General features: G+C 42.1%; 1 protein-coding gene across 9 annotated transcripts in view; it reads left to right on the top strand.

Annotated features, from left to right (window-relative positions):
* The window catches only part of MTMR3 (myotubularin related protein 3), a 49,358-nt gene that overhangs the window by 18,354 nt on the left and 10,210 nt on the right, over positions 1-20,794 (top strand). For 5 of the 9 annotated variants that reach the window (XM_073671586.1, XM_073671576.1, XM_073671555.1 and 2 more), the window contains exons 2-17: positions 2,016-2,073; positions 3,692-3,772; positions 3,853-3,942; positions 5,197-5,313; positions 8,121-8,203; positions 8,278-8,444; positions 9,381-9,477; positions 11,473-11,586; positions 12,552-12,760; positions 12,811-12,960; positions 14,825-14,936; positions 15,061-15,256; positions 15,523-15,708; positions 17,449-17,619; positions 17,734-17,879; positions 19,259-20,534. In XM_073671586.1, coding sequence (XP_073527687.1) covers positions 3,770-3,772; positions 3,853-3,942; positions 5,197-5,313; positions 8,121-8,203; positions 8,278-8,444; positions 9,381-9,477; positions 11,473-11,586; positions 12,552-12,760; positions 12,811-12,960; positions 14,825-14,936; positions 15,061-15,256; positions 15,523-15,708; positions 17,449-17,619; positions 17,734-17,879; positions 19,259-20,534 — 3,117 coding nt within the window. In that variant the 5' untranslated portion in view covers positions 2,016-2,073; positions 3,692-3,769. The remainder of the gene's footprint in view (positions 1-2,015; positions 2,074-3,691; positions 3,773-3,852; positions 3,943-5,196; positions 5,314-8,120; positions 8,204-8,277; positions 8,445-9,380; positions 9,478-11,472; positions 11,587-12,551; positions 12,761-12,810; positions 12,961-14,824; positions 14,937-15,060; positions 15,257-15,522; positions 15,709-17,448; positions 17,620-17,733; positions 17,880-19,258; positions 20,535-20,794) is intronic. The other 4 variants (XM_073671604.1, XM_073671544.1, XM_073671615.1 and 1 more) reach the window with 1 other exon arrangement.

Raw genomic sequence — 20,794 nt, 5'->3', positions numbered from 1 at the left:
ACTTACAAGAGCTGTTCTGGAGCAGACTAGAAATGGAACTTGAAAGCCATTGCCTGTGCATCACCCTAAGCCACCCTTTTTCCAAAAATGTAAATTATGTATAACCTTGGTACTGCAGTATAAACACTGCTCCATTAGTTTCCTGTCTGAGGCTAAGTGCCCACAATGCCAAAATACTGCAGATTTTTTTTTTTTTTCTGCGTCTCCCTAGCAGGAAAACTCACTCGGCTTTTACATGCGTTTTTCCTGCCAGGTAGAAGCGTTTGTCAAGCGTTCTTCACTTGCATTTCTGCATGCGGGTTATAAAACGCTTTTCCAAGCTATTTTAGCATCACTTGGAAAGTGTGTGACCAAGTTAATAGTGTAAAAAAAAAAAACGATAAAATTTATACTCTCCTTCTGATGGCCCCCGGTCTTCTCTCCGTTGCATACAGTCTCTTGTACGGTTCCCGATGGTGTAAAAGGACCTTCCATGACATCCTTTAGTCATGTGACCGCTGACATCAGCGGTCGCATGACCTGTCCCATGACTAAATGACATGGAAGGTCCTTATACACCATCAGGAGCCAGGACGCACCATAGGAGACCGGGGGACATCGTAGTGTGTGTGTAAAAAAAAAAAAAAAAAAAAAAAAAAAAAAAAAAAAAAAAAAAAATTCGGGTAGTATGGTACCCGGGTCTGGATGAGTCATCTTCTCCAAACCCAGGTACCATCCGCACATTGAATTGCATAATATCTGCATGTGCATATGTAGTCATGCGGATATTAAGCGATTCAATGGCAGCAATTGCGCTGTGTCTGCAAAATTAATGGACATGCTGCGTATTTTTCCGCAGTGATCCGCAGCATGTGCACAGCACATGCGGATTATCATTGGGGACCTTGGGGCACGTATTGCCAAGCTTTAAACAGAAATTCTGCGGCAAAAACACTTGAAAAACACATAGTGGGCACGTACCCTGTAAAGGGCTAAATTCGTCTGTCCCTTTCAAATAAGGCCACATAGTTCATGAAACAGAACTTGTCTCGGGTCATCCCTATAAAAGCTATTGCCTCCATGTTCTGCAGCCTTTTAGTAGATTCCCCAGGCAGTGCTTCGTTCTAATATGGACATCTCCAGACCATGCTTGCCTTGTAACGTCACCTTTCCACCTAGGATTGATGTGTACAGCCTGCTCAGGTGTTGGGCTTTGCCAGCTGGGTGGATGAAGTAGAAGATTCCATCCACATTCATGGGTGTAGAGGAGGTGCCAAGCACAACTTCCTGGGGGGGAAAAAACAACAAACTTAATGAACGGACACGTCCCTTCTGTGTCTGTTCTGAGTACTTTTCATACAAACTGGAACTCTATATTTTGTCTGTCTTCAGAATAAGTTGTGTATGCATGAGTAAGACCATTGCTTGCGGCTTATGACTTGTATCTTGCTGTTTTTAAGTGACTGAGCTAATAGGTGGAGTCTTGCTGATATGTCTCCCTTATACTAAATGCAAAAGGATTCCACTTTTTCTTTCAGCAGAGGCATGGAAGAAACTATATGGCCATACTGAGGCTATTCTAGAGCTGGATTCATAGCTATAGCTAACTGGATTCATCCCCCTCCTTGATGGACTTCAATAGGCTGCATAACCTGACCACTCGCTGGCAGATGGTTTTTCAGCAAGACTGTTTTGAGCTTTCCCAACCCCTCCCCAGAGTAAATGTGTTCAGGGGAGGAGACAAAAGTGGCTCATAAGTGGATACATTTTAGCATATTTTTCTGCTAAGATATTAGTTTTTTTTTGTAATCATACGACTGATCTATGCCAAGGTTGCTAACACAATGGTGATCATTTTTCACATTAAGATTTGTTGCGAAAAGTTCTCTTCTGTATCCAGTTTTCCCATATAACTTCTTTCAGCTGTGCTGACAAGTGTTATAGTGGCTGCTTCCTCTATTATCCTGCATCTGTTTGCTACAGTGTTTAATGTGTTAGTGAAGTAGTAACACTAATGCTGTAATGTTTGTTCACAGGTCCTGTGGTAAAATGTATTAAAGGAAATTGTTTCTGTACAGACGGCGGCTTTTGCAGGTAAGTGGGCTTCATTATAGATTTGAGAATTGCCTGTCGTAAAGTGGAACTAAAAAAATCTCACTTTCTACCGATCAATGGAGATCAGTGCAAAACCATCAGCAGGAGTAGAATAACTGCTTGGAGGTGGTATAACTTGAAACTACAGACCCAATGCAAAATCTATAACCGGGACGCTAAATATCAGTCTTTGTATTGGTTTTCTCATGGAGGAAATTCATGCGACTCATTTAATGTATCTGAAGGGGTCTTAACAGGCTTCTGGACCAATCTTCCTCTTGTCTTCAGTGTTTGAGGGAGTCCTGTTCTAGGTAATGTCATTGTGCCAAATTTAAGCCACCTCTGACTCTTCAGGTGTGTGCTGCTCTTGACTGGTAACTTTCAGCAATGAGTCCTTTCCTGTGCTGTAAGCTGTTTAAGGACCATGGCTTATATGGGGTTAATCAAAATCACTTGGTATACAGCTGCCATCATTTTAACTATTTTTTTTTTTTTTTTTTTTTTTTTTAAAAGGGGATTGGTCGTGTTCATTGGGCCACATCCCCAATTTATAAGTGGGGTGTTCACATTCATGCAGCCACATTGATGTCACCCATAAAAACTGAAATTGTCGTCCCCCCCCACCCCCTTACCCTGGCATTTTAACAGTTGTAAATCTTCTCGGATCTTCATCATTGTGGCTGCACAAAAAAATGTTAAATACTGTCCAAAAGGGAGGGAAATTAGATTCTTAAAGGGGTCTAGTTTGTGGTAAGGAAGTGGAGTTTACTTGGGTACTGCATGCACGTATCACTTGTGAATGCACATGGCACTGCATTACTGATGTCATGAAACAGCTTTGTAGTGTACTTAAAGGAATCTATCACCAGTTTTTTTCTTTTTTTGCAGTTTAACTTGAGAGCAGCATAATGTAGTTGCAGAAGGGCAGATTCCAGGGATTTTTACTTACTAGGCTGTGTGCTGTAGTTCAAATACAATCTGTTTTATCAACAAGATAAGTCTGACTTGGTCTACATAACCCCACCACTGATTGGCAGCTGGCAATCGGGTGTGAGCAGGGTAATGCACAGCTCAGCATTTTGACCACTATCTACAACAAAGACTTGGGATTCTATCCTAGCTACACAAAGCAGTCCAGTAAGTGATGCATTGCTGGAATCAGTGTCTCGGCTACTACATCATGCTGCTGTCAGATTCCATAGCAAAACGCTGCTGACCCATTCACTTAAGGGTTTGTCTAATAAAATGTAACACCACTCCAAGGATGGGTGATAAATGTGTCCTCACTGTCAGTTTAACAGCTAGGACCTCCAACAATCACAACAGGGGTCTTGCCTGTGAGAATGAGGCAACATTGAGAATAATTTGCCTTTTGCTCCAATAGCTGTCTGAGTCCTAGTTGCAAATGATTGCTACAACTTCATTCACACGTGACTGAGCCCCTCATTGTCATAATCGGTGGGGAGATCTCAGCAGCCAGACAGTTGGCGATTGTACAGCTATCAAACCATCCACAAAGATAAATGTGGTTTATGGGATGTCATCTTTAAGCCTTGCTTTGTAGGATGTTGCTGTTCTGCCTTTACATGGATTACTACTTATATTTTCTGTTTCTTAGGATAGTTCTGTTTGGTGGAGAAGCCTCAGGGAAGAGCAGTCATCCACAATCACCCCCCATATCTGTTTCTGATAAAAAATGGTAAGATGTGCCATGTTTGTCCTCTCTAATATGAATAGATAGCTGTACATATAAGAGAGTCACATTCGGTACCTCCTTAGGACGAAGAAAGTCAGAGCAGTCTAGAGTGTATCCAAGCATATCAGATTTTTCCTCGCAAGCAGCTGATTCGGGAAGATGAAAATCTTCAGGTAAGGATGCCCTAAATGGTCACATCTAATGGTGGTAATCTAGAAATATTAGGTTAGACTGCAAAGTGCTTGTGGGGAAAAAAGCAACTCTGCAATTTACTTGTTGAAAATACTTAAGTGATTTTTAATTGTTTGCCTTGTTGCGTAGGTTATGCTAAGCTTACAAAGTGCAGTCTTTACAAGCTCTTTCCAATAGAGCACATCTCTAAAGCTGGCTGGCGTGCACCCTTAGTTCCATGTTCAGCCAGCTTTAGTGCATCCGTGCTTCTCTGATGCTACTTGTATCATCAGAGCTCCCAGTTCGGCCAGTCACAACTATGGTGGAGCATCCAAGTATGAGTGCAATGTTCCCCCATCAAACTGGAAGCCAGTCTCAAAGCTATGAACTTCTGCAGAAAATGTAAACTATTGAACCAATCTGTCACAAGGCTTCTGCTTCCCTATCTGAGAGCAGTATGATGGAGGGGCAGAGACCTCGATTCCAGCAACATATCACTTGCTTTGCTGTTTGCAGTTTTTATCAGCTGCAGATCTAGCTATTATCTGAATGCGGAGCTCTGTATAGACCCCCCCCCCCCCCCCCCCCCCCCCAATTGATGGCCTTCTGTGAACAGTGCATGGGCAGAAAGCTTCCAATAATGATGGGGGCAGGACTATACAAAGCTCTTGGATATGGAGGTCTACATGGCAGCTGATTTACTAATCTCCTGATTATGGCTATGTGCCCACATTGCATTTATGAAGCAGAAAATTTCTGCTTAATTTCTGCAAGTCCTCTCCCGGAAAAACGTATGCGGAATTCCGCACTCGTTTTCCACATGCGGAATTGCCTTGCGTTTTTTATGCATTGGACAAAGGCAATTCTGCTTGCGGAAACGCAAAATTAAATGACATGCTGCGGATTTTTGAACGCAGCATAAACGCTGCGGAAAAATCCGCAGCATGTGCATAGAACTTGCGGAATCCCATTGGGGACCATGGGGTGCAGGTTACCAAGCGTTTTACAAGCGTTTCCGCTGCGGAAATTCCGCATCAAAAACGCTTGAAAAACGCTACGTGGGCACACAGCCTAAACAAAAAATAAACTACAGCAAGGAGCCCAGTAAGTGACACGTTGCTGTAATTGGGGTCTCTGCCCCTAAATCATGCTGCCCAGATTAAGTAGCAAAAACCTGGTGACAGATTCCCTTCTTTGTCTCTACTTTCTGTATACAGACCCCTGGGATTTGTTTGTAATGTAATGTCTCTGCTCAGGTTCCTTTCCAGGAGTTGCATGGAGAGAGCACAGAATTTGTGGGTCGTGCAGAAGATGCCATAATTTCACTTTCGAATTATCGTCTGAACATCAAATTTAAGGAGTCCTCTATCAATGTAAGTATTTCATCGCACATTATTAGGATCACACAGAAGGATTTTAGAAAATAGAACATGGTTCCTCATTCCCTGGGCAATAAAAAAACAAAAATGGCTACAGCTTAAAGGGGTATTCTCATCTCTGCAATCCTATCCCAATATGTAGTATGTGTAATGATATTAGCAAATACCTCCAATTAGAAATGTAGTATAGTTTCTGATTCGCTATGTCTTTTTCCTCATGTGCCGGCATTGCAGGATCTCAGGTATCCATGGTTATGGCCACTGATATAGTGACAGATAATTAGTTGCTAGTGGTCATAACCATGGATACCTAAGGTCATGCAGGCATTGCAGGACCTTGGGTATCCATGGTTATGACCACTAGCAACTAATTATCTCACTATATCAGTGGCCGTAACCATGGATACCTGAGATCCTGCAATGCCGGCACATGAGGAAAAAGACATAGCGAATCAGAAACTATACTACATTTCTAATTGGAGGTATTTGCTAATATTACACCTACTACATATTGGGATAGGATCTTGGAGATGGAAATAATTTAAAGGTTACGCTTGAGGGTTTCGGTGTTACATTATGTACACTGCTCAAAAAAAATAAAGGGAACACTCAAATAACACATCTTAACTCTGAGTGAAATATTCTTGAATGTGCTGACCACAAAATCACGCAAATCAATGGAAATTAAATTTATTACCCAATGGAGGCCTGGATTTGGAGTCGCCCACAAAATGAAAGTGGAGACAAACTACAGGCTGATCAAACTTTGATGTAAGGTCCTTAAAACAAGTCAAAATGAGGCTCAGTATTGTGTGTGGCCTCCACGTGCCTGTATGACCTCCCTACAACGCCTGGGCATGCTCCTGATGAGGTTGCAGATGGTCTTCTGTGGGATCTCCTCCCAGACCTGGACTAAAGCATCCGCCAACTCCTGGACAGTCTGTGGTGCAACGTGATGTTGGTGGATGTGCTCAGTCGGATTCAGGTCTGGGGAACAGGCGGGCCAGTCCATAGCTTCAATGCCTTCATCTTGCAGGAACTGCTGACACACTCCAGCCACATGAGGTCTGGCATTGTCCTGCATTAGGAGGAACCCAGGGCCAACCGCAGGAGCATATGGTCTCACAAGGGGTCTGAGGATCTCATCTCCGTACCTAATGTCAGTCAGGCTACCTCTGACGAGCACATGGAGGGCTGTGCGGCCCTCCAAAGAAATGCCACCCCACACCATTACTGACCCACTGCCAAATCGGTCATGCTGAAGGATGTTGCAGGCCGTAGATCGCTCTTCACGGCGTCTCCAGACTGTCATGTCTGTCACATGTACTCAGTGTGAACCTGCTTTCATCTGTGAAGAGCACAGGGCGCCAGTGGCAACTTTGCCAATTCTGGTGTTCTGTGGCAAATGCCAAGCGTTCTGCATGGTGTTGGGCTGTGAGCACAACCCCCATCTGTGGACTTCGTGCCCTCATACCACCCTCATGGAGTTGGTCTCTACCTGTTTGTGCAGACACATGCACATTTGTGGCCTGCTGGAGGTCATTTTGCAGGGCTCTGGCAGTGCTCCTCCTGTTCCTCCTTGCACAAAGGCGGAGGTAGCAGTCCTGCTGCTGGCTTGTTGCCCCCTCGACATCTCCTGGTGTACTGGCTTGTCTCCTGGTAGCACCTCCAGCCTCTGGAAGCTACACTGACACAGCTAACCTTCTTGCCACAGCTCGCATTGATGTGCCATCCTGGATGAGCTGCACTACCTGAGCAACTTCTGTGGGTGGTAGAGTCCATCTCGTGCTACCACGAGTGTGAAAGCACAACCAACATTCAAAAGTGACCAAAACATCAGCCAGAAAGCATTGGTACTGAGATGTGGTCTGTGGTCCCCACCTGCTGAACCACTCCTTTATTGAGGGTGTCTTGATTGCCAATAATTTCCATCTATTGTCTATTCCATTTGCACAACAGCATGTGAAATTGATTGTCAATCAGTGTTGCTTCCTAAGTGGACAGGTTGATTTCACAGAAGTTTGACTTGGAGTTGCATTCTGTTTAAGTGTTCCTCTGACTTGTGTATTATCTACATAAATGTTGAGCACCCTTGTAAATGCACTGCATCACATGCCTTGTCCTAAATCTGAGTTGCCACTTGTAGTAAGCGCTTCATTCACAGCAATATATATTCCAAACTCTCCATTAGCCTTGCTGTTTCCTTGTAATGTAAAGACAGGATGTTGCATACTGCATTAATTTAATGTAGGGAACACTACGTGTCACTGGGTTGTAGGAGCCTGGTGTTATATTGCTATGGATGTTTTGGTTAGCAAGCTTAGGCCAATATCTTCTGGAATAACTGAATTCAGCCATGGAGGGTAATGCTCTAAATCCACACTATAAATGCATTTCATTAGTACAAAAGTAAAGTTATATAAAATTGTGTCAAACATGAACCTACCCTTTTTTTTTTTTTTTTTTTTTTTTTTTTTTTTTTTTTTTGTGTAAACCATGGCATGAAGTATGCACATAAATCAGCCATCTTCCTGTAGAAATCTCATCTCCTAGCATCCTAATAAACCAGTTCTTAACATGCACAGGATGTGTAGACTCAGGATGCAGGAATTCTAATATCAGGAATTTCAGCTCAGATTCTACACTAAGTTGGGAAAATGCCATGCTAACAATGCTTATATATGGTGGTCTTGGTGGAGCTGTGCTATCAGTCTAGGGCTCCACAATGATCAGCTTATATCTTTGTAAGCGCGCTGATCTTGTGCCATACAATGTGGTAAGTGAGGTTTGATTTATTGTAGGTTCCGCTGCAGCTGATAGAATCTGTAGAATGCCGTGATCCCTTCCAGCTTCATTTGACATGCAAGGACTGCAAAGTAATTAGGTAAGACAGCAGAAAAAAAAAGTTTTATCAGGTTTTTGTTATATGGACATCTAACGATCTTTCTTTAATCTCAGGTGCCAGTTTTTCAACTCTGAACAGGTTCAGGAGTGGCAGAAACGTCTCACTGCTGCCTTGCGTCCACCTAGTCGTATAGAAGATCTGTTCTCCTTTGCTTACCATGCTTGGTGCATGGAGGTTTATGCCAGTGAAAAAGAACAACATGGAGACCTATGCCGACCAGGTGGGCATAAATTTTAGTCTTGGTCATAAATTTTCACTGATTGCTCCCCTGACAACCCCTCTCCTGCTCTTTAGCGTGGCCAAAGGGGCAACTCATTCCTAAAAGGGGCACATTAATACCTTCCCAACTGGTCAATTTTCTGTACTTGTGCTTTTGTTTTTCTTCTTATTCAAAGAGCCATAACTTTTTCAGACGACATGGATGTTTTTCCTAGACTCGAAGACTTGTTTTTTTTTTTTTTTGTTTGTTTTTGCACTGACATTTGTTTTGGGTTTGACCTAGTCTTGATCACCCCTTACTGCATTTTTTTTTTTTTTTTTTTTTTTTTTGTAGTTCAGGTTGCTCCTCACCTATCAAGTTAAAGGGAATCCCAGCAGCAGGTCATATTACAGCTGACATGTGCCCGGTTCAGTGCGGGCTCGGCGCTGGAGCTCGCGCTGAACAGGGGGTGACAGCCTGGTGCGTACTAATACGGCACAGACTGTAAAGGGGTTAAAGCCTTTTTTAAATTCTTTTGTAGTTCCCCCCCCCCCCCCAATAAGTGGACTTGAACCTGTAATCGTCTTGGTTTGTACTGTAAACAGCAATACTGTTGCTGTTAATCAAAAATCTTTCCTATGAACTCCAGACACGGGTTGGCTATTGTAGAAGTGCCATCATGACAGGCATTGGGGTCTGCTGCAGACCGCTGGCCATGTCAAACCATTGGCACCCATGACTGCATCAGTGGGGGGGGGGGGGCAACAATTGGTGGTTAAAACAGTGCATTCCTGGCCACATGTTGTAAATCCCACTGACAGATTGAGAGCACAAGTCTCTGGGAGTCACTCATCTATCATCTCAACTGCAGGGTGTGTGTATATAATGCTATACAAAGCTTATTTATCTTCAATCTCCAATTAATCTTTTTTTTTTTTTTAATTTTTTTTTTTTAAGGTGATCATGTCATCTCACGCTTTAAGTATGAAGTGGAACGGATGGGGTTTGACATGGATAATGCATGGAGAATTTCTAACATCAATGAAAAATTCAGGTACAGAAGATTTATAAGAACACAAGTAGATGGTTGGCTTAGCATCAGTAGTAAAAATTTAATGTAATTTGTATACTTTATTGTTGTCATAGTACTGGTTTTATAATGGTATTTAATAGCTGTATTTCTTCTTGAATATGGCAACTGATACTTTAAAAAACAGTTTTGTCAGAATACGCTGTTACTGGAGTGAGACAAGTATTCAAATAACATGATTCCTTGACACATTCGCTGCATTTGTTTAACTTAATGGCCTTGTAAATGGGATTACTCAGTTATTTACTTCTGAAAGAATAGCCCTTTAATGCATGTTAAACCATAAATGCAGTTCTGCTGAGATGTGACTAAAGCTTGACACTACAATATTGATAGAATTAAACAACAAACATTAAAAATGAACTGTCTGTGCCCCCTCCACCCTTGAGTATTGCCATAGTGTGGATGTGAATCAGTGCCTACAGTATCAGATATGGTACAGGTGCATCTCACTAAATTAGATCATCAAAAAGTTAGTGTTTCAGTTCGTCACTACAAACAGTGATCTATTTCAAGTGTTTGATATTTCTGTTAATGTGTTTTCATTGGCTGTAAGCCATAATCAACAATTCATTATCTCGGTAAAGTAAAATAATTACCAAAAAATACCTGCAAAGGCTTCCTAAGCACTTACAAAGGTCCCTTGGTCTGTTTCAGTAGGCTCCACAATCATGGGAAAGACTGCTGCCTTGGCAGCTGTCCAGAAGGCAGTCATTGACACTCCACAAGGTCCCAGAGTTCCAATTTTCATTTGGAAATCAAGGTCCCAGAGTCTGGAGGAAGAGTGGAGAGGCCACAATCCAAGCTGCTTGAGGTCTAGTGTGAAGTTTCCACAATCAGTGATGGTTTGGGGAGCCATGTCATCTGCTGGTGTAGGTCCACTGTGTTTTATCAAGACCATAGACGGCTGCGCTGACTACCAGGAAATTTTAGAGCACTTCATGCTTCCCTCTGCTGACAAGCTTTTTGGAGATGGTAATTTCTTTCTCCAGCAGGACTAGGCACCTGTCCACACTGCCAAAAGTACCAATACCTGGTTTAAAAACAGCATCGTTGTGCTTGATTGGCCAGCAAACTTGCCTGACCTTAACCCCATAGAGAACCATAGAGAATCTATGGGGTATTGTCAAGAGGAAGATGAGACCCCAGACCCAACAATGCAGACGAGCTGAAGGCTGCTATCAAAGCAACCTGGGCTTCCATAACACCTCAGCAGTGCCACAGGCTGATCACCTCCATGCCACGCTGCATTGATGCAGTAATTGATGCAAAAGGAGCCCGACCAAGTATTGAGTGCATTTACTGAACATACATTTCAGTAGGCTAACACTTTGAATTTTAAAAACCTTTTTCAAGCTGTTATAAAGTATTCTAATTTACTGAGATAATGACTTTTGTGTTTTCATTGGCTGTAAGCCATAATCATCAACATTAACAGAAATAAACACTTGGAATACATCACTCTGTTTGTAATGACTCTATATAATGAGTTTCACTCTTTGTATTGAACTGAAAAATAACTTTTCAATCTAATTTAGTAAGGGGGGCCTCTAATGTATTTGGGTCTGTGAATCCTCAGTGCGGCATGACACCAATACCTGACAATCAGACTGTCTTCATAAGAACATCTCCATAATTGCTGTATCTTTGTGTCTAATATACTAAAATACAATGGGCCCTTGTTTCAATAGGCTTTCACAATGGTAATCATTCTAATAACTGAGTAATCTTTTTTTGTAACTTTCTTTAGGTAAGTTTGGAGATGGTGACTAAAAGCAGTCCATTGTTGGCTTTGATTTTGTAAGCTGCATTAAAATTAATAACCTTTTCAGTCCAGGGTCATTTTGGGGATTGCCAGAGTTTCTATTGATGTATAAATTGTCACATAGACAGTGGTCTGCTCTTGGTGTATAATCCCATAGTGACATTTTTCTAATAACAATATCTCTACCTCCTAAGGCTCTGTTCTAGCTATCCCCAAGAACTGATTGTCCCAGCATGGATAACGGACCCTGACTTGGAGAGTGTTGCCAGTTTTCGTTCATTGAAACGTATTCCTGCTGTGGTGTACAGGTAATCCAATAGTACTGTCCACTAACACTCCTGGTTATTTGGCAATCTAATGTTTAAATAAAATCTCACCAGGTTTTTGGCATCTAATCTAACAGCAGCAGAATGTAGACAGTCCCTGATTCCAGCATTGTCACTTACTGGGCTACTTCCTGTAGTCTTGAGAATCACCGTTTAATCAGCAGGAAATTAATCACTAGAAGGCTAGTAAACCTGTAGTCCTCCCATTCATGAGCTTTGTATAGCCCAACCCCACCACTGGCAGCTTTCTGTGTAGACTGTGCTTGAGTGGAAAGCCACTAATCAGTGATGTGAACAGGGTTATAAAAGGCTGCAATCGGTGTGCTGCTTGCTGTAGTTTTGATAAAATGTAGATCTGCAGCAGATAACACAAGATCTAAGTAGTTGTTGGAATCTGCTCCTCTGCAACTAAATCGTGCTGCTCCTCGATTTAGTCAAAACACTGACTACTCACACTAAATACAACATGCATTTATATATGCTCCAGATGTCACATACAGCAATCTGCTGATTGCCTTGAAATCTTTTTTTTTTTTCTTTTTTTTTTATTGTTGGGCTTGTCTGAGACACCATGCAAATATCTAAAGAGTAACTTGTGTCCAGACACCAAAAAAAAAAAAAAAAATTGAAACTGCCCAGTAGTGAAGGGATCAAGGAAATTTTTCTTTGTGCTAATGTTTCTGCACCAAATTGATCAGTTTTGCAACTTTTTTTAATAGTGGATTTCATTAATCTGACTAAAACATCTGGAAAAACCACATTGATGCAAAGATAAGAAAATTAAGTCACACAAACATGGAAAGGGCGTAAATCAAGTCAGTGATTTGAGGTAGTCACTCCAAAGCAAAGGCTGAAATGATGAATCCGGGTCCTTAGTGTTTACCACCTGCCCTAAAATCTGCAGTGATTATTACATAGTTGGCTTTCTATTGCTTTCTCTCATACAGGCACCAGAATAATGGAGCAGTTATTGCACGCTGTGGGCAGCCTGAGGTTAGTTGGTGGGGATGGAGGAATGCGGACGATGAGAACCTTGTACAATCTATAGCCAAGGCATGTGCTATTGACAGCAGTAGAAGCAGTTCATCCATGATGGCCAACGGCTCATGTTCTCGTAACAATATTAATGGAGGCGTGCTTACAGATATTGATTTTGGTAAGTAATAGTTGGGAGAATTGCCAATGCAAACTTCCCTTCCATATTAGTAATGTGCTTTAATGTGCCCTCAGATTCTTCCTTGTCTAATGTACCCCCATCTCCTGAGAACCAGCCACAAAAGCTGTTGATTCTTGATGCTCGCTCTTATGCTGCAGCGGTTGCTAACCGCGCCAAAGGTGGAGGCTGTGAATGTCCTGGTGAGTCTTGTAATATCACTTTGATATCCAGTACACCCTTTATCTTATCTTCTTTCCAATGTGACCAGCTCTAAAATTTTAAATGTAGATCACTACAGATGTGGGTGGGAGTGTATAGATAACTTAGAAATGTATAGTCTCCAGAAATCCTGTGCCGTGCTTCCTGAAATGCCCACTACTAATCTTTAAGGAAATCGGAGCCACTTAGAACTTTTTACAGGGAATCAATCAGCAGGTATTTGCTTTGTGATTTGAGATCAACATGTTGTAAGGGCCTGAGACCCTGATTCCAGCAATGTTATAGGGCTGTGTTAGAGTTTCAATAAAACCTGGAGATTATCAATATAGGACTAAGTATCTTGTGCCAAGTAGTCCTCCTACTGTGTAACCCCCACCACTATCTGCTTTCTGTGTACTGTATATTGACAGCAAGCTGCCAATCAGGGATGTGGGTGGGGTTATATAGGGCTCAGCATTCTGAGCACTGCTAGATCTGCAGCAGAGAACAGTGATCATATGAAAATGACAGCATGCAGATCAGAAATCACTGGAATTTGGATCACAGGTGCTACTTGAACCAGAATGCTGCAGAGAATGAGCTTTTAAGCTAAGTGCAGGCGGTTTAATGTAGTAATGCTATGAACCTGGAGATTAACCCATTAGCTCTGCAGGTTAATGGCTTTTTTGATAGGCTACCAACTTTTTTTTTTTTTTTCTAGAATTGGCTTGTACCTGTGATTCTTATTTGTGCTCTTAAAACTGGGTAGATCAACCACTAGTTTTATAAATGGATGGTCATTGGTTTTGAACACTCTACACCTGTCTGCACTTGATTGGGTAATAAGGAGAGCTGCTGAAACCTTCCTCTTCATGGTTGTAATTCCCACACTGATGGCAAATGCCTAGTGGCAGGTTCCTTTATCTGCTTTGTGCTGGACTCTGCACAGAATATCCTCTCCATGACAGGTGTAGTATCAAAGGAGAACTTCTGCAACCACATACTCAGCAGAAGTTAGGGGTTGGGACATGTTTTTTGTGCAGAAGACCTGGGACACTGCACATCAAGAAACTATGGGAATGTTTGCTGCTCTACCACGGTGGCTCAGTGGTTAGCACTGCAGCTTTGCAACACTGGGGTCCTGGGTTCAAATCCCACCAAGGGCAACTTCTGCAAAGAGTTTGTATGTTCTCCCCTTTGTGGGTTTCCTCCCACACTCCAAAGACCTACTGATTGGGGCTCACAATCTACATTCCCTATGCAGACAGTGCTGATAATGTCATATAGCGCCATTAATTCCACAGCGCTTTACAAAGTGAGTAAAATAAAATACCAGTCATCTTGCAGTTTAGAAGTATTAACTGCTGACAATTTCCTTTAACTGCAGACACTAATAAATTACAAGGTTTAGTTAATAAATTGCAGTCAGTTTGCTGCTTTTTGATTCCTTAAAAAAAAAAAAAAAAAAAAAATTTAAATAAAGCTGCAGGCAATTATGTGACGTTCTTTACAGACTGAACGTATGTTGTATCCCTGCCAGGCATCTGGCATTATCTATGCAGAGATGGCTGACATCTACCGGAAACATCTTTAATACAAACATAAAGCCAACGGCAGCTGCAAGTGAAGTGGTATGAAGTCTGCTCATCGCACTATTGCATTCATTTATGGAGAGTCATTAGACATGACCTCTGCAATTGAAAGATTTTTAGCTGATAAAGGTTTCAGTTTTTAGGTTGTGCATATATTTATTTTTTTTTTTTGCTAAGGGTTTGGAGCAGAAACTACAATTCTTTAAAACAGTGTGCAAATATCCTTGTAACTAAAACTTGTGCAAGGTCCTAAAATAGGCTCTTCTTTCTTTAGAGTATTACCCCAACTGTGAAGTAGTGTTTATGGGAATGGCTAATATACACTCCATTCGCAAGAGTTTCCAGTCTCTACGACTGCTATGCACTCAGATGCCAGACCCGGCTAAGTAAGTGATTTTTCGCCAGTCTTCAGATTTGGGCCTGTTTCTCTTCCTAACTTTCTCCATGCAGATGATCGGACTACTAGTTAACAGCCAGAATGTAAAAGCTGGTCTTTCTCTTCCACCTCAGTTGGCTGTCTGCCCTGGAGGGAACAAAGTGGCTGCAGCACCTCTCTATGTTGCTGAAGTCCTCTTCTCTGGTGGTGCACGCTTTGGATCGTGATCAGCGACCGGTTCTGGTGCACTGTTCGGATGGATGGGACCGCACTCCACAGATCGTTGCTCTCTCAAAGCTCCTTTTGGACCCTTATTACAGGAGCATTGAGGTAGCCTTGTCACTGACCCTAATGTTTACTGCGCAGTATTGCTAAGCACGCGCCCCCAACAGGCCTAAGGTTGCCTTTTATGTCCTGGTATATAGAATTACGTATATTCTATTCCCAGACCGCCAGATCACATACATAGTATTGATGTCACTAATAAGTGACTTGAATGTAATTGTCAATCATTTTTGGATACTATATATTATGTATATGTAAGATTACAATGTGTAACATATCATGCCATATCTTACCCTTGCCACAACCTTTAGGGTTTCCAAGTGTTGGTGGAGACTGAGTGGTTGGACTTTGGGCATAAGTTTGCTGATCGCTGTGGCCATGGAGAAAATTCTGAAGATCTGAATGAGCGCTGCCCAGTCTTCTTGCAGTGGCTAGACTGCGTTCACCAGTTACAGAGACAGTTCCCTTGTTCGTTTGAGTTCAATGAAGCTTTTCTGGTAAGGATCTACTGCAGCAGGTGATTAAGTAGATCTACTGTAATGGCTTCCTGTTGTATCTAGTCTGTTCTGTTAGTCCTACATGTGATGTAGTGAATCTGCCACTAAGTAGCTGTTAAAGACTCCTTTTAAACAGGTTAGACACTATCTTTTATAAATGTGTTGCTGCAATGATTTTATGGCACTTGCTAAAATTACCGGTTCTCCTCCTGTAATTTTTAGTATTGACCACATCAAACTAGTGCTCCTATTCTTTAGTTGATGGTGGGATGTGATCAGACTTGTCCATTAGCATCCTTCAATTGAAAAAACTCGTGTGAAGTGGGTTGATGGACAGGTCTGGTAACATGCTCCTACATCAGCTGCCGTTGTTGTTGGCTATTGCAGTTTGTAAGGAAAGCTGTTCCTACAAATGCAGGAGGAGAACCTGTAAAACCAGCAGTATTTTGGTAAGTAAATATTACATCCTTGCCAAATTTGTTAAACCCACTAAGCCATGGGTTTCCTCCCCTTTTTGGTGCAGGGTCCAGTGTTGAGACTGCACCTTTTCTGCCACATGACAGCTGATTTCATCAGCTGACATGTGCCCCTAACAGCTGGGGGTGCTATTGCAATCCACCCGCGGCTGTTAACATGTTAAATGCCGCTGTCATTCTTTGACATCTGCGTTTAACATGATCATGTTGGAATCTCATCATTGGCTCTGCCCACCAGCACCTGTGTCACATAATTGCAGGGCACCGATGGGTTGGCAGGAGACCCCTGAGGTTGTCATTGCTGAACTGCTGTGAGCACCGCCCAGTGGCCTGTGCTCATAGCTGATGAGTGTTTTGTTACACTTCAGCCCTTCTATGTGTAAAACAAGCTATCAGATTGCAGCTTAAAGTCTCCTATAGAAACTATTGTAGAATGTAAAGTGTTCAAATTGCCCAGTTCAAAATAAACTCCAAGAAATCAAATACACATTTGGTATCGCCGCATCTATCAAAATATAAAGAGAATTAATCCGATCGGTAAACAGCGTAATGAGAGAAAAAAATCAAAATTACCAGTATTTATCCCAATATGGTATCAATCAAAACATCGGCTTGACATGCAAAAAAAATAAGCCCTCACTCAGCCCCAGGTCCCAAAAAGCTATGGGTCTTGGAAAATGGCTTTTTAAAAAAAGAAAAAAAAAAAACTTCTTGGATTTTCTTTCACCACATAAATGCCAAACTTTTATAGGTTCTTTATTTATGGACTCGTAATGACCTGGAGAATCACATTGGCAGGTCAGTTTTTAGCATTTAGTGAACATTGCAAAAAAGCAATTCCACAGTTGTTTCACAGCACTTGGAATTTTCTTTCTGGTTTCTCCATACATTGAATGGTAAAATCAATGATGTAATTCAAAAGTACAACTCCTGCAAAAAAAAAAGCCCTCATATGGCCAAATTGACAGAAAAATAAGCTATGACTCTGGAAGGAGTTAAGAAAATGCCTTTAAATCCCATTGGTAGGTGGAGTAGTAACTTACACTCTCAGCTCATCAGGCTGAAGAACATATTATATTTGTGTTGAGTAATGGCACTCATGGAGTTGGAAAGGGGTTAATGAAACGTCTAAGGAATAACTGGTGATGGTGACCGTTGTTTTGATTTTAACTTGGCCAAATTGTTAAGATTACTGATTTTCAGTTGTCACTTAACTTCCAAAGCATATACGTATATTTTTTTCTTTTTTTTTTTTTATTTATAGGTGAAATTGGTGCAGCACACTTACTCGTGTCTGTTCGGTACTTTTCTTTGCAATAATGCAAAGGAAAGAAGTGAAAAACATATTCAAGAGCAGACATGCTCAGTTTGGTCACTTTTAAGGGCTGGAAACCGTTCCTTTAAGAACTTGCTGTATTCCTCTCAATCAGAAACTGTAAGTAACCTATTAGAAATACCAATTCCTATATCCTATCCTGTGGACACTTTGTGCATTTATATATTGCCAAGTGTATTCGCTGTACTGCTATTATGCTCCTGTATGTTACAGGTGCTGTATCCCGTGTGCCACGTTCGCAATCTAATGTTGTGGAGTGCAGTCTACCTCCCTGGCTCGTCCCCATCAACACCTAGTGAAGAATCCTGTACCCCATACCCAACGCCTGGGCCTGCTGCAGAGGAACCACCCCTATGCAGGTGAGAAAATGAAATGTATGTAGATTTGATTCCACATTGATCTCTTCAGAGGGACCAAAGCAAAGTTTACATGATTTAAATCTACATTTTCTACAGTTATCTTGCAGTGTAAAATTGCTGCCAATTACTTGAACTCTTTTTGCACAAAAATGTCAAAAATCCTCATTCTCGGCAGTACATCATCCCATATAATTGACTCGTGCTGCCGAGTCTATGCAGTGCACAATTTACTTTGGTCTGTGTAAACAGGTATTTGACTACTTCACCCCCGGGTGATGTTGCATTTTCGTTTTTTGCTCCCTTCCCAGAGCCATAACTTTTTTTTCTTTTTTTTTGACTCCATTAATTTTACCATAGTATACTGAAAACAATTCTAATGGCTATGCTAGAGTTTTTATTTGCCATGGTCACAAAATGCTAAAACTGACCTGCCATTATGGTCCTTCAGGTCATTAAGAGTATGCAGATGTCAAACATGTATAGGTTCTTTATTTGTTTTTTTTGTAAAAAAATTTGGACTTTTCTTTGATCTGGGACTGGGTGAGGGTTTTGTTTGCACTCAGCTGATTTTATTTTTTTAACACCACTTTGGGGTAGATGCGAGGTTTAGATTGCAATGTTGCAGCGGGCAAAAAAAGTAATTCTGACTTCTCCCCCCAGAGAATTGAAGTTGCGATTGTCCAATTGCTTGTACTACACATGGCAGGGCTTCAGCATGTGTAGCATAAATCCTGATCTCCTATGAATACCACCCATGGGCTGGATTTCGTGGGAGGTTCACAATGACTGGTACAATTGTCTTCTGCAGACTACCGGCTGTCATGCCAACCAATCAGGGCTCCATGATCATGTGACGGGGGCATCAGTGGGTGTGTCTTGTGACACGCTTCCAGTTGGCATGAGTTAAATGCTGCTATCAGATTGACAGCAGCATTTAGCATGTTAACATCTGCAGGTGGATCATGATTCCACCCACAGCGGTTAGATGCACATGACACCTGATAAAATCAGCTGTCATGTGCAGAGAAAGATGCAGGCTCAGTGCCGGAGCCCACATCAAAGGCAGGGACACTACTATCTATACTTCATTAGTTGCAAAGAGGTTCAAGGACCGCTTATCAGTGAAGGTTTACCCATCAGCAGTCATTGTGCCACCGGACAGTCTGTATTAACAAACCACTAATATGAAGGAATTTGTGGTAATCAAAATGCAGCTTTTGCATTTCTGAATAATGCATAGGAAATATCAGATTCTGTAGTCGTTGGGGAAGAAACTAGTCAAGGAAAATATCAAAGCCATCAATGTGACAATTATAAACGAGAATATATTACATGTATGCATCAATTGCAAGCTATATGAGGGTTTTTTTTTTCCCTAGGTTACACAAGACCCGATCATATGATGACCTCCCGACTACCTGTGACATTAGTGTCCCCTGTGTAAACAGGCGCAGCAGTGACCCCAGTATAAATGAGAAGTGGCAGGAGCACCGGCGTTCTTTGGAATTGAATGGCATAGCAAATTCTGCAGAGGAGTGCCAAGAGGCAGAGAGACTACTGCTGGGGGCACAGCTTTCCATGGCTGCTGGTGTTGGGGAAGGACAAATGGAAAATATACTACAAGAAGCCAGCATTGAGGAGGGGGGAGGAGAGGAACCAAATGGGAACCTTGTGAATAGAGAGGAAGGACCTGAGGTTGAACAAACTGAGAAATTGCCAGACCCTGAAAAAACAGTAGCAGAGGATGAGTCCTCTTCTAGTAATAGTGCATCAAAGACTAAGGACAACACAGGAAAGGGCGTAGGGGAGAACACAAACCTTATTGGTGGACAATGCACAGATTTTGACCAACTGCCTTGCGAAACTAGTATTCCTAACCAGTCTGAAGTGGAGAAGGTTGCTCTGTGTGAGGGAGAAGTCAGTCAGGTTGTTGGAGAGCATTCTTTTGATCCAGAGGAAAGTGAAAACAAAGATTCTTATTTATTGAAGGAAGAAAATCAATGCTGCCCAAGTTCTGATCTCTCTCCGAATTTGCCATTGCCCCCTGTCCTTGAAAGCTCCACAGAAACTCTGGTAGATGACCTTTCAACTTCATGGCCATGCAAGCTAGACCACGTGACAGCAGCAACTGAACTTTCACTGAAATCTGAACTAGTGCCTGATGAAGGCATGATTATGCTGGGCTTGAAGGGGTTGCAAAACAGCAAAAGAACTCCTTCTCATCCCTGTATTCATAGTGCCTTGCCTCCCACTGAATGCAACATGCAAAATGTGTGTAATAAGGACCAATCTTCCCGTTCTGTTGATGGACTATGTCTTAGTGTGGACAATCACCGGGGGAAGCTCTCAAGGCAGAACTCTAGTTCAAACAACCCCCAGGTCCACCTCAGAAACTTCCCACACAAGTGCCCCTTGCTTAGTTGTGGGAGACACCGGATTGGGAGTACTCCAGAGCAACCAACCCGCAATCACCTGGATGATGATGGGATGCCTTTATATGTAGATGCAATCCAGCAAAGATTGAGGCAGATGGAAAGTGGCCACCAGCAGGAGGTGGAAACTCTAAAGAAACAAGTGCAAGAGCTACGTTGTCGGCTTGAAAGCCATTTACATATTGACTCATTGCGTTTCAATGGAGACTTTACAGATGAGATGGTAAGTTCCTATAAGCATAAACTAATAGACTCTGCCTTGGTTTATGGAAGTATGGGGCACTGATACTGATATTATGGTCCTGCTGGGTACCACTTTTTCTCTGAATGCCCTGCCAAATGTCTTATGGTTAAGTTGTCAGTTTGATTATGGCCCTGACATCTCTGGTGCCTAGCATGTACAGCTGTCAATGGCAAAGGAGGCCAAAAAATGCATGTTGCTCAATTTGGCCACTGCCTTATTGTGAAATGGCTTTCAAGCTT

Source organism: Phyllobates terribilis, unplaced genomic scaffold, assembly GCF_046119375.1.
Source record: "Phyllobates terribilis strain yellow unplaced genomic scaffold, ASM4611937v1 Scaffold_1__5_contigs__length_1240528914, whole genome shotgun sequence".
Taxonomy (NCBI): Eukaryota; Metazoa; Chordata; class Amphibia; order Anura; family Dendrobatidae; genus Phyllobates; species Phyllobates terribilis.
Note: the sequence above shows the minus strand (reverse complement) of the source record. Positions and strands in the feature narration are given on the sequence as shown.